The 16,118-nt window shown below is 42.2% G+C and overlaps 1 protein-coding gene across 3 annotated transcripts in view; it reads right to left on the bottom strand.

Moving 5' to 3' along the window:
• The window catches only part of KCNH7 (potassium voltage-gated channel subfamily H member 7), a 1,437,897-nt gene that overhangs the window by 545,644 nt on the left and 876,135 nt on the right, over positions 1-16,118 (bottom strand). For all 3 annotated transcript variants that reach the window (XM_078681650.1, XM_078681648.1, XM_078681649.1), the window contains one exon: positions 4,169-4,597. In XM_078681650.1, coding sequence (XP_078537776.1) covers positions 4,169-4,597 — 429 coding nt within the window. The remainder of the gene's footprint in view (positions 1-4,168; positions 4,598-16,118) is intronic.

Raw genomic sequence — 16,118 nt, 5'->3', positions numbered from 1 at the left:
AAAAGGTTTGCAAAAGGCTTAAAACACTGAAGCAGTTTTGGCTACAATCAATGTTCCATACTCTGTATATTAAATCAAGCATGGATGCAATTCTCTGCTGTCTAAAAGGGGAATTGTGTCAGCTCTCATGTCATTTTCAAAGATTTTTTAAAGCAGAACCGCAACAGGCAGTAAATATAGCCAAGTAACTCAAGTTGCCTCTACAGAGTCAAAGGAAGAAGACAAAGGAATTAATTAAGCTAAACATAGACCCTGGCCCTTATCTTAGAATATTAAGTACTTTCTGACTGGGGATAAGTATATGAAATAATGGGAACTGTGCAATATTAATCAAAAGTCTTGTTAGATTTTCTTCTTTTTTAAGGGAAAGGCCAACCGTTTTCGAATAGGGCTTGATGTCTTTTAATATATAAGGTTTGGGATTTGTTTTGTATTTTTGTGATCATACTAAGAGATGGTAGGTTAGGTGCAATAAGGGAAATGGTCAATAAAAACCCTGTTTTGGGTGACCATCCTTTCACGGATTCTAAGGAGAATTGGGTGCTACAAGGAAAATGCGCAAACAGATGTCAACCAGGACTAATCCTCCTAACACATAAAGACTATGCATGGATGCCTTTTGAGATTAAATTGAGGGGGGACTGAGCAGGACAGAGGAGGATGTATTCTATATAATGATTTTAATTAATTGAACATTCTTAATAAATTTGGTTAGGCGAAGCAAGTCGTCGCAAGGCCATGCAAGCCCTTAAATGGGATTTAAGAAGCCACGCAAAGACAAAAGCCTACACCTCCTTCAAGCAGGCGTAATGAGAAGGAGTCTTTATTGCTCCTTGTTACTTCCTCTTTCTATGTGTGATACAATTTGCATCACGCATAGAAAGAGGAAATCACCTCTTTGGATTGTTTGTGTTCAGAAAGGGATTCCTTCCTTCTTAAAAACAATCCCACGTGTAACACAGGAACCCTTGAACCATGGGTCAAGGGTGTCTGCGTTGGTGCTAGGCAGCACACACTGCACCAGCGCTAGGAGAGAGCAGACGTGCGCTATATATCAGTAAATATGGTGCATTTTTGCTCTCTCCCTTTCATGCAATGCAATGCACCAAGTTGCCTTGCTGCAACGTGTAAACTATTAGTAAATCTGCCCCACAATGAGCCTGATTCACAAAGGTAAACTGAGATGCAAGTCTAACTTTACGACTTTCGGTATTCACAAAGGGCATTTATGAAGAGTAAAGTTAGACTTTTGTCTTAGTTTTGGTCTCAGTTAAACTTAAGACCAAAACTTGAGTTCAACTGAGACAAAACTCTAACTTTACTACTCGTAAATACCCTTTGTGATTACCGCAAGTCGTAAAGTTAGACTTTCATCGCAGTTTACCTTTGTGAACCGTGCCCTGAGTGCGCAGATTTAGTCGATATATGAATTCAGACTCGCAATGAACTGCATCTCTGGCTTTTAATAAGCTCAAAGTGTCTCTATTGCACAGTGCTGACTACGTGCAGAAAAACTTTTAATACATCAAGCCTGAAATGTTTCTCCTTTCTTTGTACGGGGTGAAGGAGCGGGAATACGATAAATATACAAGAATAAAGAGATAGGGCTAATGCTTATGCCAACCTCCTCCCCTTAGGAAAAGCCATCTCCACCACAAATTCATCTTTTCTACATCATTGTTATGCCGAGATTAAAAATAATGTGTTGTTCCTCACTTCTGAGAGAGGCTGCAGTACATACACTCTTTAATAAGAGAAGTAATCCTCTGGGAGTCCACAACTTTCTGAGAAGAGCCCTGCCAGCAGTGTGTCTTCTCCTTGAAGCTTTAAGCCACTGGGGGAGAACTGTATAATTCTCACTTGGAGCACTGTGATACTTTTACTCGAAAAGTTTCAGAAGATGACAACTCTGCAATTTCAAAAAGTTACTTAGTGCGTCACCTTTTCAAAACGTAGCCTTTATTCCAAATTACCATCAAAATAGTTTTTATGAGATTTTTCCAGAATTTGTTTGGGGCTATAATTCCTAATCAAAAAGTACATTTTGCAAATCGTTTTATCCAGGGAGGCAGACATTTTTCTAATTTTGTCAAGATATAAAATAAAACTTCAACAACTTGAGAAACTGGCAGGTTTAAGACAATATTCACAAATTTGGTGCAGTCAAGAGTTTCTATCTTTGCCAACGCTTGTTCTTTGGATTCTTGATTATTCTCTACAACTGTCAAATGCATTTGGCACCACCATTCCTTTTCATATTTTTAGGATGTTTCCATTTATTATGGTTGCCTGATGTATGGAAGCCCTGGTTATTATCGCTAACTATAATAACAAAGTGCATAAAACCATGAAAATGCAAGGTCATGTGTACACTCATGCACACTCATCGTGACTGCTTTCAAACAAAGTTTGGTGGGAGAAATACTTTTTTTTAATCTCAGTCAAATATTTGATGGGAATTCTATTATCATTAGGTACGTCTTCAAGGAGCATCTGTATTGGTGTATAGAGTATACCATTCTCCTCAATTCGACGTTAAGGCTTACATAACACTAAAAAAGCATAGGGGCTGATTCACAAATGCAATTATGAGTACAGAAAGTAATGCTGAAGGAGTACGTTTCATGTACTGTTACACACTTTTGTGGATTAGCACTGAAACGTACAACTCCTTATTAGCAAAAGTGCAAAGACTGCAAAGGTTTCAAGAGGCAAGGATGAGCCAACTCTAAAAAGAAAAGTTTGCTCAACATTTCATCCTTTTGAAGAGGATAAAAGGACTACCAATGGTAAAAACTGATATTGCGAAGGAGAAAGAAAGGAGGTGTGGCGTGTGGAAATTGAAGCAGGTTGGGTGGTAAACAGTGGCCGGCAGAGTAAAATTTGCACTGTGTATTGGGGAGTGGGCACTCAGAAGATGAACCACTTTGAATCGGTGGAGGCGGGGAGGGGGGTGGCATTCTGAGTATCAGTGTGAGAAAACAGATTTAAATGTAAGATTGACCATGCGATAAGATTGACCACGGCGATAAAATTATTGCCGCTAAGCCAACATAGCGATAATTATCGCTAGTTGTTGGTAATATGCCCCTATGTTCTTTGGAAATGTACTTACATTCTCATCAAGATGCCTGGAAAGTAGTGGTAATCACACGTGTAAGGAAACTGGCTTTTTTGCAAGTCCGCCTCCTCTGATTTTTGACCCCATTTGGACTACTAGCTGCTGGTTTTTTGACTCAGAGTGTGCACTGAGGACTGCTAACCAGACTATTTTACTATGCTTTTTACTATGCTTTGCCCATAGCAAATAATGATGATTGGACAAGAGCGTCACTCATATTACTTGTCCATTTGCCCAGAATTATACTGGGGCCAATTCACAGAAGCATTTTGGAGTAAAATGTAAAACAGTACTTTTTTTTACATTCTTTTTGATGCCTTTGTGATTTTGCTCCAAAACATTAAAAACAGAACTCAAATGTACATTTTCTGGGACTATTCATGTACACTTAATACAAATAAAAAGGACTTTGACGTCTGTGCACTTTTACTAATAGAGAGTTAAACATGTTGACGCCAATTCGCTCCAGTAGTACTAGATTCCATACTCAAACATTCTTTTGTGAATCGGTCCCATTGTTTATTACTTTGAAGTGCTCATCTACTTAAAAAAGCAGCTCTAGAGGAAACAATCTCATTAACCATACAATCTAGTCACAACACAACCAATCAGAAGGTGATAACATTGCATCACTTAGGACCTGGGTTAGCTTTTGAACCTGGAAGCTAAAGGTTAAAAGGTTTTTAAGTCTTCTCAGAATCAATTACCAATTATGTCCTATTTTGACCCCAGCATTCACAATTAACTTTGAAAACTCTATTTAGTTTTGTGTGAGAAAAAAACAGGAAAGATGATACAAGTGAATGACATGTTTAGAATCCAGGTGGTTTCGTTTTAAAACGATGAAGCCCATTCTTTCGTATTTCTACAAAACACATATTTCGATCTATCGAATTATCTGATAAGCAGTAAAAAACCTACCATTTCATCAGAACTTTAGGAAACATGTATGCATTGTTTAGTCCTAAATGTTAAGGTTTTGATTGTTTTTGTAATATTACTGCTAATTTGAAGCTAATAATGGAGCGTAATCAGTTTGGGCCGTACCTTCGCTTGCATGGCGGTCTCTGAATATGTTGTTCGGATGGATGCTAAACCCTTCTATGTCGTGCACTGATGACGCTCTCCTTATGCTACAGATGCTCTCCTTAGACTTGGAATGGGTCAAGTGTGGACCTGTTTGAAGCCTCTCAGGGTAAAGCTGGTCCCATTGCCTTTTGGGCGAGGAATGGTCCAAAGGTCCAGAGATATGAACCACAGGGTTACATCGGCCAGGCTCAATCAGGGCCTTTGTGTCCTCTGCTTCCGAAGGGCTACCACATTCCTTTATAGGGGATTTGAAGGACTTCAGGGCAACTGAATCCTCGCTGTGCTTTGAGGAGTGGATCACCACGGAGTCCGGGTCCTCCTGGGGTAAGGATTGCTTCCTGTAGGTCAACAGTCTCATTGCAGGCAGCTTGAAGCCAAAAAACGTGCCTGTGAAGAGAAGGGCATTTCAAGGTTAGATTCAGCCATCCTGTCTGAATAGATGACAAACAATAGCGATTAACACATATATCAAACACACCACTATTCACTGAGGCCATGAGTATAAAACGGTCGGAATAAGGGTGAGTTGCATTTAACTCACCTAGTAAAGCAGTAAACACATTCTAAACCGTGTTTCAATTTGGCAATGGACATCAAATGTAACACTGGCATTAAAATCACCGATTTTCTCGTGCTTTGCCATTTTTTGAGAATTTCCCCTTTTAAATGTCTGCTTCTTTGACCTGCTGAAATCTATTAGGTTGAAACTGGTAGAATTACGGTGTTTGCCCTATCTCCCGTTTGCTCAGGGATTGGAAATATCCGGCAAACTCAGAATCAGGGCCTAAATCAGAAAGCTATCACCTCACGTTTTTCGTAGGCGTAATATTTTGTTATAAATTTCCATTCAATGTTATGACTTTTCGGTAAATGTTTACGTATCAAGAACAGTTAAATTCTCTAACCAAAAATATTGAGAGCTTTTAAAGAAACTTTGCCTTCCTTTTAACCACCACAGGAAATTATTAAAAAAATTGTTCGACCTAAATGATGGGAATAGCAATTCATAAAAAAAATATTTGACTGAAAACCCTAGTCTGTAGCGGGGTAATAAACTGTCAGTGATACTTTTCAAAAACAGAATAGATCTAGCAAAACTTAAAGACAGGAATACGTTTCAGAAATCCTTTGTTAGATTGTTTAAATGACAGGAGTTACACGAAAGAATCCACAGAGTTTCTGAGCAACAATATAGACAAAGTTATTGCTACCCAGCAAACTCCAAGTGAAAACCCCGAACGAAAAGCAATTCGTATTATGTAAGTAATCCAATTTTTCAAAATTTCCATCCCAAGCATTTTTAGACATTTGGCTATTTGTTCACAAGTGGTACTTATTAATGCAAGTGCAAGAGAGAGACATCTGTTCCCAGAGTTATCGTCTGTAATAAGCAATGGGTCATGGTCTTTCAGCAACTGATTGGACAGTTGGTAGAGAAAGCCCTCAAACACGTTTGTTGATTGTAAGGCAGTGTAAAAGCTCCCAGTAGCAAATTCACGTCACTATCTTATATCCATGTCTGCTGTGGTACAGCAGCATGGACTGTAAATACTCCCAGGTGTTTTTGAAATCAAATAGTATGTTTTATCATTAATTCCACTTATTTTTTCATTCTTTCAGTTACTATGTCATGAACGCTGCATACAGACACTGCATTGCGCTGAAGACCCATTTTTTATATATGATGCTACTTACAGGATGTACACTTAACACAAAGCTCCATGGTTCCAATTCACAAAGATTTTGCTGTGAGTTGGTGTGATTTTCTCTTTTCTGGTTTAGTACTGAATACCTTCTTCCAGGTGCCCTTGTCAGAATTAAAACTCATAAACCTGCACTTGCGCATTAACTAATATAGCTGAAGGTAGATCTATGTTCTTTGGAAATGTACTTACATTCTCAGCAGGATGCCTGGAAAGTAGTGGTAATCACATGTGTTAGGAAACAGGCTTTTTTGTAAGTCCCCCCTCCTCTGCTTTTTATCCCCATTTGTACTACGAGCTGCTGGTTTTTTGACTCCGAGTGTGCACTGAGGACTGCTAACCAGACCCTAGACTTTGAGGGCCTCTGTAGATAACACTCCCAAGCAGGCTGCCTTTTGTTCATGCAAGCAAGTTGGAGACAGGGACAGAGATGGAAAGCCCGTCCCCAAACTGGTATTCACATGGGCGTGTAGCCCTTAGGTAGCCACATCTCTGGGGAGGGCTACTGAGCTTCTCACAGTTGAGAGAAGGTCCCGACATCTTGAGAGTGGCAAGGGTTTTACACACTGGGATTTTCAAATGCCACACAGCACCGGAACATTGTCACCAAAGAGGTGGGGACCTGCTAGCCCATTGGCTAGTGACCCCATTGCCCCTCATGCACTTCCCTGGGATAAAACGGTTACCCCTGGTACTCTGGTCCTCAGTGCACATTGGATTTGGAAAGAGGACCAAAGAAGGACTGCTAGTGCAAAAAATAACAAACTCTTGATGTAATTGTACTATGTGTTAATAGTATTTGTGGCCAGGACCTATTAGACTGGAATTAGTGGACCAGCCCATGTTTTCTCCATGTTTTCAAACATTTCACGTATTACTACTCCTTTCTATTCACCCCTCTAACTCTTGAGCACCCTCTTTTCTGCACGTTCTCTTGAGCATCCTCTCTATGTACCTAAAATAATTAGAACCAATTTTGGCAAAAGAAAATAAGATTTCTGGAAGACGGTAGAATAAAAAGTGTTTATTCTCCACTATGATTATTTGAGTTGTTGCATTTGTAATCTAAATGTGTGTATTGAATACTTTGAGCAAATGAGGTTAGCTCATATCTAGGAAATCACAATTACAAGCTTGATTGAATTTTGGTCAGGGACCATTGTTTTTGATACATTAGCTTTGAAGCTGCACGAAGAGAGGCTGCATTGTTGGAAGGACTGCACTTGCTGCACTTTAGGCTAGTAAAGTTTGGATTGTGCCTGTGGCTCCTTGCTTGGGAAAAAGTTGTTTCCTGACCCCAGATCGAAGCAGTGACTCCAAGGATCAGTTGACTGATCCCCTTCAACCAACTCCAGGGACTAAAAAAGCTAAAGAAGCCCAAACTGGCAAGTTGGTAGCCATTGTAGATATTTTGCTGTTACCTGCCTCTGACCGCCCAAAGTGACCACTCCACGTCAGCCAAACATTGCACCTGAGTCCACTGGACGGATGTAGTGGGAGCCTGAGTTCTGCAGCCAAAATTGGAACAAGTACTTGACCGCACAGCACAAGGAGCATCTTTGAGCATCTTTTCCTCCTGCATCCCAGCATCAGGACCACTACATTGCTGTCTATGGTGGGAATAACCTAAAGGCTGGAACTGGACTGGAAAAGGTTCTGGTGACCAGGTAACTGTCCAAGGTAAATTCACTGGCCACCTAGTCCTCTGCCCTGTCAGATTTGGTCACCCAACCTGGACCAGAGTTGCTGAGAAAACTTTTTCAAACTTTTCAAAAGTTTACAAACTTTTTGCACACCAATGCATGTTTGTGGTTGAATTTAAAGTCATAAAAAGCTTTAAAAATTCCTATCTCCAGATGCCCCCTGTGGATTTTGATGATCAAGGACTTTAAAATACATAAAGAATATGCTTTATTTTGATAAATTGTTGTTGTGTGATGTTCTTATTCCATTGTTAGAGGCTGATGAATGCTTTACACTAAGTTCCTAGTCAAGGGCTTGCTGCTCGAAGCCACTGCTACCCAGGGTTGAGCCAAGAGGTTGTAAATGAGCTTGACTGGACCCAACACAGTTTTTGTGAGTGCATTCCATGATAAGGTCCCATAGAAATATCATATAACACACCAAATCCTCACATGTTTACTGCAATATAAATGGTCATGACAGCAGGGTTTTACTTATTGTGGAGTGGAAACACAAAACAAGTCCATACATTTTGTTTTCCCAGAAATTCTGCTGTTTGCTAGGCATACATTCCTTGGGGAAATCTCCGAGTTAATGCTTTAGCAGCAGACAGCGGAGCTCAGGAACAAAGGACAGTGTTTGCCTCACCATGTTTTTGAACCTATGCTATCTGCAGCTCATACATTAAATCTAACATTTTTAGAGATAATGTATGCAATATAGACAGTGGAATATTAGAAAAATAAATGCATGGGCCCATTCTGGGTCTAGACTCTGCACTGCATAGCATCGTGATATGGCCAGGAGAGCTGAATCATGAACAGATGAGGTAGATCAGAGCAGAACCACATGCAACAAACACGGAGTGACAACTACTGATCCTTGTTTCAGATTTGAGTTGTCTGAATCGCATGCACTAGCTCAGACAATTTCAGAGTCAATTGAGTATATGCTCGTTAATAGTGTAATGCAAACACAGAACAAGGGCACAGCTCTCCACTAAATATGTGCACACATACACCATACAGTACCCTGTTTATAATTATTTTTTTTAATAAACTGCAAACTTAAACATAAACCAAGGGTCATCAGATGATGCAGTTCGATACACAGGGCAAACAGAGTTGCGGTCTGCGCAGTGCATGCATTTAAAACTTAGCCCTTTCTGCAGGGTCATCCTCAGACCTTTTTGCCTTCACTCCTCCAATCTTGCTGAGTTCCTTTTTGCTGGCATTATAATTGTGTGCTTTACCACTGCTAACAAGTGCTAAAATGCTTGTGCTCTCTCCTTAAAACATGAAAGCATTGACTTATACCCAACTGGTATATTTCATTTACATATACATCCATATATGTTCCCAGGTCCTGTAAATTTAACGCTAATAGTAGGACTGCAGCACTGATTGTGCCACCCCCTTAAGTAGCCCTTGAAACATGTCACGGACCTGCCAGTGCAGCCTGTGTGTGCAGTTATTAAACTGGCATTTCAACCTGGCAAAGTAAACCTTTTGCCAGGCACCATGGGCTGTTTCATTGCACAAATAAAGGGTGAACGAAGTGTTGAGTTGTCATTTCCCTCTGTGAAGATATCCATGACTACGGGGCGTTCCAGCCTCGAAACTCGTCGGATGTGTCATAATGTAATGAGGATATCAGAAAGCAAGTTACTGCGAGGCAATCATGCTGGATGGTGAGAGACAGCTTTGAGTGCACTTCCGAAGCACAAGGGCTTTTGTTGATATATATATATATATATATATATATATATATATATATATATATATATATATATATATAAAAAAAACCTGATGTTTATGTTTGTAGCGTGACAAGACTTTTAAACCTGCCATTGCTTGTTTGCACAATTTTATTCTTTGTACAGAGGACGACAGCGAGTTAGGCTGCTCCTCCTATTTTTAGATTATTATTGTGTTGCTTGTCTCCCGCGCTGCTTATTGGCTCATATTCACGAGGAAGTCAGCGAGTTAGGCTGCTCCTCTGATTCTTAACTTACCTGGTCGCCGAATCCCGAGCTCCGTTCCACCACGGCTGGGTGCCGATTGAGTGGAGAGCTCATGGGGAGGTAGGCGGACCAATCAGGGACCTTACAGCAAGCCGGAGGGCGGAGACTGGTGACCGCGCCTCCCGCTACCCCTAATCTTTCTATATATCAACATGTGCTGGTGGGGGCGCAGCGGGCGGGCGCAGCGGGCGCGCCGAATGCGCGCTGAAGTTGCGCAAAAGTCAAGCCCGTCTGCGCCCGTCCGCGCCAGGACCGTGCCTAGTGCTGGTCCGGCTGCCCTTACTCCCTTAGATATCTTGAGCCCCCTGTCTTACAGCCGCGACTCCTTGATCGCCCTGAACCCTGGCTCTCATGCGGGGCTGCTGAGGTGCTCGCTGAGCTCCAACACCATATGGGACTGTAAGGTCTGTAATTTTCACCTTCCCTCATGTACATCCCATTCATCCTCTAAAAAACAAAGTGAGCATTCTATCAAGGCAGCTCTTATAAACGCCCGTTCTATGGTGAAACATGCAGAGAATGTATGCGACCTCATTAGAGACAACAACCTAGACATGTATTCATCACAGAAACGTGGCTAACCGACTCATGTGCCCCAGTGGTTGCACTTGCAGTCCCACATGGATATCGTTTGGCCAGAGCGGATCGCTCCTTAGGTAGAGGGGGCGGCACCGCTGTTATATTCAGAGATACATGGGCTTTTTCTTGTGATAAATCTCTGAGTGTGCTGGATGGTGAAGCCCTTGACTTCTCCTTTACTATCTCTCCCCATTTTACTCTCGGAGGTACCCTAGTCTACAGACCGCCGGGGCCGATCAGCTCCTTCTTAACCTCCTTGGGTGACACTTTGACGGACCGGGTATTACGGTTCCCAAGGTTTCTCCTTCTAGGTGATTTTAACATTCATTTAGATTCTGTTAGCTCCTCGGACACATTGGGTCTCCAAGACCTTTTGGCCTTAACGCACCTAACTCAGTGGGTCTCTAAACCAACGCACTCGCTAGGTCACGTGCTGGACTTGGTTTGTTCCAATTTTGATTTGGCCCTTAAAGATCCCCAGCCAGTCACCTGGTCTGACCATGCTGTGATTATGTTCTCCTGGTGTGTGACACTGTCATCCCACCACCCTCCCACCCAGTCAGGTCCCTTAGCACGAAAAATTTATATTCCTGGACTGGTGGAAGCTCTCATGCACTCCCAAATCGACCAGTCTGACGACCTAGAAAGCCAGGTGGATCTTTTCAACAGCTGGGTCAGCCGGGGGGCTGAGATTGCCTCCAAACCGGCTCGGAATATTTTACAACGCGTGCCATCTTCTCAACCCTGGTATACGCCAGCATTAAAAGAACTAAAAAGGTCCTGCAAAAAACTCGAGCGGCTCTGGAGGGTTGCATACTCCCCACACACTAAAGCAGACCTCCGTACAGCCCAAAGAGAATACTACACAGCAGTTAAGACTGCGAAGGGGGCTTACTTTGCGGCTAGGATCCAAAAAGCAGCTAACAATGATAAAGAAATCTTTACTATAGTTCAAAGCTTCCTTTCACCTATAGCGGAGCACAAAAAAATCCCGGTTTCCGCCGAATGGTGTGAGGAGCTCTCTTCCTTCTTTATTAATAAAATCAGGCTTATTGAAGAGGGATTAGCACTGAGTACTGCTGTCTCACACCCCCCGGAGCTGGTTCCTAGCGCCCCCGCTAGTAGCTGCCTCACCAAATTCACCAGGGTGGATCAATTGGACATCCTAACACTTCTAAAATCTTTAAAATCAGGCTCCCCCTCCGATCCTTGCCCGGCAAGAGTTCTGGCGGGAGTTGCAGATTGTGTAGGCCCGGAGGTCACTACTTTGATCAATTGGTCTTTAAAATCGGCAGTGGTCCCTAAACAGTGGAAGCAAGCTAAACTCTTGCCTCTCCTGAAGAAACCTTCGGCAGACCCTGCTACTGCAGCCAACTACCGCCCCATCTCTCTGCTCCCGGCACTGGCGAAAGTCTGCGAAAAAGTTGTCTTTCGGCAGCTGAACGCTTTTGTTGAGGAGTCTGGTGCGCTACATCCAGCCCAGTCGGGCTTTAGGTCATCTTTCAGCACTGAGACAGCTCTGGTGGAGGTGGTGGAAGCCATCAGGGAGTGCACGGACAAGGGTGGCAGAGCGGCGCTAATTTTATTGGACCTCTCTGCCGCCTTTGATACGGTCCCTCACCAACTCCTCCTGGCTCGCCTCACCGAGATTGGTATCACTGGGGCTGCGTGGTCCTGGCTGGAATCCTTTCTTGACTCCCGCTATCAGCAAGTCTGGATGCCCCCGTACTCTTCTTCGGCCAGGCGTGTTCAGACCGGGGTCCCACAGGGCTCTACATTGAGCCCACTTCTTTTTAACATCTATATGACCCCGTTGATCTACCTGGCCGAGGAGCTGGGTGCAAAAATTATGGCCTACGCTGATGACACCCAGCTTCTGTTTACATGGGGCAACTCGTCATTAGATACTGATGGAGCACAAAAATGTTTGGCAGCCGTTTTCACCTGGCTAGCTCATGCCAAACTCAAATGTAATGAGGGAAAATCAGAGATTTTACTGTATGGTCAATTCCCAAGCCAATTTACTGAACTACTTTGGCCCCCTGATTCTCCCCGTCCCCTCTCTGAAGGTGGCCTAGCCAAGAACCTGGGCATATGGTTTAATGAAGACCTGAGGTTCGCAGAGCAGATCAAGCGTTTGACGGGCGACTGCTTCGGGACCCTCAGATCTCTGAGTAGATTCTTTCCTCTCCTACCCCAGTCAGCTAAGGAAACGGTCGCTAGGGCCCTTATATTGTCCCGCCTGGATTATGCTAACGCCTTGTATCTGGGTTCCCCTTCCTATCTGGTTAATAAACTCCAGCTTATCCAGAATGCTGCCGCAAGACTCCTGCTGGGTATCTCTAGACGAAACAGCATAAGACATCAACTAGCTACCCTTCATTGGCTGCCGGTGGCTCAAAGAGTCCAATTTAAAGCTTTGGTACTCACGCATCGAGCCCTCCACGATACAGGCCCTGTCTATCTCAGGAAAAGAGTGACCTTCCATGTCCCAAGTCGCAACCTAAGGTCGGCTTCCCAACGCAGGATGGTAGTTCCCCGCTTCCGGCGAACCAGAATGGGCGGTCTATCTTTTTCGGTCAAAGCCGCCACCCTCTGGAACTCCCTCCCACTCACTCTCAGGAACACCAGAGACCTTGGGTGTTTTAAGAAGCTCCTTAAGACCCATCTTTTTAACATTGCCTATTAAAATTGCTTCGCTTTGCTGTTCAGCCGACTTCGCTGTGGTTATGCTTCGCGCCAGGATACTCTTGAGTAGTTGTGCGCGCTACAAATATCCTTATAACATAACAACATAACATAACATAACATATATATATTACCTACTGGCGGTCAGTGATGTCATTTGAGATGTCATCAGTGATGTCATCAGTGATGTCATTTGAGATGTCATCAGTGATGTCATCAGTGATGTCACTAACCATGTCATGAATGATGTAATATGTGACATCATCAGCAGTGCATTGCGGGCGCGCAAGTTATAGTGAGTCCAACTAACTATAGCGTGGGAATTTCAATAGTTTTATGTCAGTAAAATTTCCAGCTAACTATAACTGGTGTCAAACCTATGGTTTTTTCAGTGAATATATATATATATATATATATATATATTCACTGAAAAAACCATAGGTTTGACACCAGTTATAGTTAGCTGGAAATTTTACTCGCATAAAACCATTGAAATTCCCACGTTATAGTTAGTTGGACTCACTATAACTTGCGCGTGCAATGCACTGCTGATGACGTCACCTATCTCAGTGACATCACTCATGACATCACTGATGACACCATCCAGTGAATGTGTGTCTTTCTGAAAAATAAATATGTTATATATGTATATGTAAAAGTTGATGGAAGAATAAATGTTTAAATAAGTGTTTACATGGATGTTTTAAAAAAATAAAAAATTATTGGTTAACTGGCTTATTAAGTGTATCTTAGTGAATACATATATTAGTGAGTAATGTTTAAATATTTAAATATATGTATTAGTGTTTCATTTTGTGTATAAGTGGCTGCATGGGTTGGTGAGTAGCTACATGTGTATGTATATGGGTTATTAGATGTTTTTCTTAGTATCAGTATGAGTGTTTGTATGGTTTGGTGGGGGTATGACTTAGCACATAGATGCACGAATGACTGACTCTCTCTTTGTATGTGTTTTGAAGACAGCATACGTGCAGGACTGTATAGGTGGATGAGTGTGTATATGTGTGTGTTAGTGAGTGAATGACTGTCTCACTAGTGTCTTTATCAGTAACTACATATGTTTTAATCTAGTATATGTGTAAGAGTTCCTGTTTAAATAAGTATGTGTTTCTATAAGTGATTGTTTAAGAGAGTAAGTATGTGTAAGTTTCATTAGAAGTAAGGTGGTAGTGTATGTATAGCTGTATATGCATATAAATGGATGCTCAATAGTTTAATTGCATGTGTGAGTATGTGTGAGAGTAACTTTTGGATGACTGTCAGTGTGTAACAGGATGTATAGGTGTATCACTACATATGATGAGTGAGTATACGTATGAGTGACTATATAGAACTGTTGGTGGATGAGTGCATGTGTATATAAATGGTGGAATTATTGAATTGGTTGTTGTACCTGGTATGGGTATCTCCATTTTTTTGAAAATGTTAGTTTCTATTGTTGAATATGTGTTTCAAGGGTTACATTACAGTGAAAGGAGGTCTGTCACTCTGTCACAAGGATGGTGTCATCAGTGATGTCATGAGTGATGTCACTGACCATGTCATGAGTGATGTAATATGTGACGTCATCAGCAGTGCATTGCACGCGCAAGTTATAGTGAGTCCAACTAACTATAACGTGGGAATTTCAATGGTTTGATGCGAGTAAAATTTCCAGCTAACTATAACTGGTGTGAAACCTATGGTTTTTTCAGTGAATTTAATAGGTTTTTTAAATGCTAATTCCTAACTATAACTGGTGTGAAACCTATGGTTTTTTCAGTGAATTTCATAGGTTTTTTAAATGCTAATTCCTAACTATAACTGGTGTGAAACCTATGGTTTTTTCAGTGAATTTCATAGGTTTTGTAAATGCTAATTCCTAACTATATATAGGGCCTCAAACCTATGTTTTTTTCAGTGAATTTCAAAAGTTTTTTATTAGCAAATCTCTATAGGTATGAAATATAATATTTTTTATAATGAATTTTATATTGTATATTTATGTAATACAATTTTTTTTATATATATTTTTCCCTTTTTTTTTTTGCCCTGGTGCGCTCCCGGTGCGTGTACCGGTGAGCGCGCCGGTAAGCGCAGTGGCGGCGCGCCCCGGTGCGCATACCTGTGAGCGTCCCGTTAGCGCTATTGCCGCAAACGAAAACATCATCGTGACGTATCGCGTAGTCGCGTGATGTGTCTTATGACGCACGGCGTAAGCGCACCCGGAAGCGCCCGAGCACATACGATCGCGCAACGTAAGCACCCCCGGGCGCACCCTGGGGCGCGCCCCCGAGCGCGCCCCGGGGCACGTAGCGTAAGCGCGTCGGGTCATGTGACCTGAAAATAACACTTTTCATTGGTTCAGAACACTTTTGGTTTCCAAATGATGAAAGGCCGGGTCATGTGACCTGAAAATAACACTTTTCATTGGTTCAGAACAGTTTTGTTTTCCAAATGATGAAAGCCCCACCTTTTTTCCTCATTCTCACTTTGTTCTTTGAGTGAGGAAGACCTGTTTCCATTGATTGAGAAATGGCTACAGTAGCAGCAGCAGCAGGAGCATCTGCACCACCACCACCACCACCACCACCACCACCAAAAGGACCACCACAACACCACATTGGTGGTGAAGAAGAGGAGGAGGAGGAGGAGAGGAGGACTTTCCTGCCTGAAGACAATCCCCCTTATAAACCGAGAGAGCACATTGTGTGGGAGTTTTTTAAATTCCCAAGAGACCAAAAGAAAGTCAATGCGGCAAAAGTGACTTGTCTGATCTGTGGCACTGAACTTTCCAGGGGGAACCCTACAAAAAAGTATTATTTTGGTAATTACACCATGATTCGCCACATGCAACGCAGGCATCCCAACAACTATTCTGCGGCAGAGGTGAGAGAACTGTCCAGAAACCTTCCCCAATCTTCTTCCAGAACCTCAACAAGCAAACAACCCACTCCATCGGGTCCAGAGGCAAGGGAGATGGTCCCAAACATCCAAACTCGGTTTGGAGATTTTAAATTTGTTTGTATCTATTGCGGGACTACAATTACGTATGGCGAGAAAAGTATAAACCTAATCAACCGTGCAGGAGAGAACCACATCTGCCGAAAGAAGCCTTAATTTTTTCCTGATTTTTTTTGCTCCAGTTGAGCCGTTTACAATTCCCTGTTTTTTGTTTGTCCCCATAAAAAATACTAAAAAAATATAAAATTGTTCATAAAAGCCAAAAAAA

This window comes from Lissotriton helveticus, chromosome 3_1 (genome assembly GCF_964261635.1).
Source record: "Lissotriton helveticus chromosome 3_1, aLisHel1.1, whole genome shotgun sequence".
Taxonomy (NCBI): Eukaryota; Metazoa; Chordata; class Amphibia; order Caudata; family Salamandridae; genus Lissotriton; species Lissotriton helveticus.
This window is presented reverse-complemented; position numbering and strand designations above follow the sequence as displayed.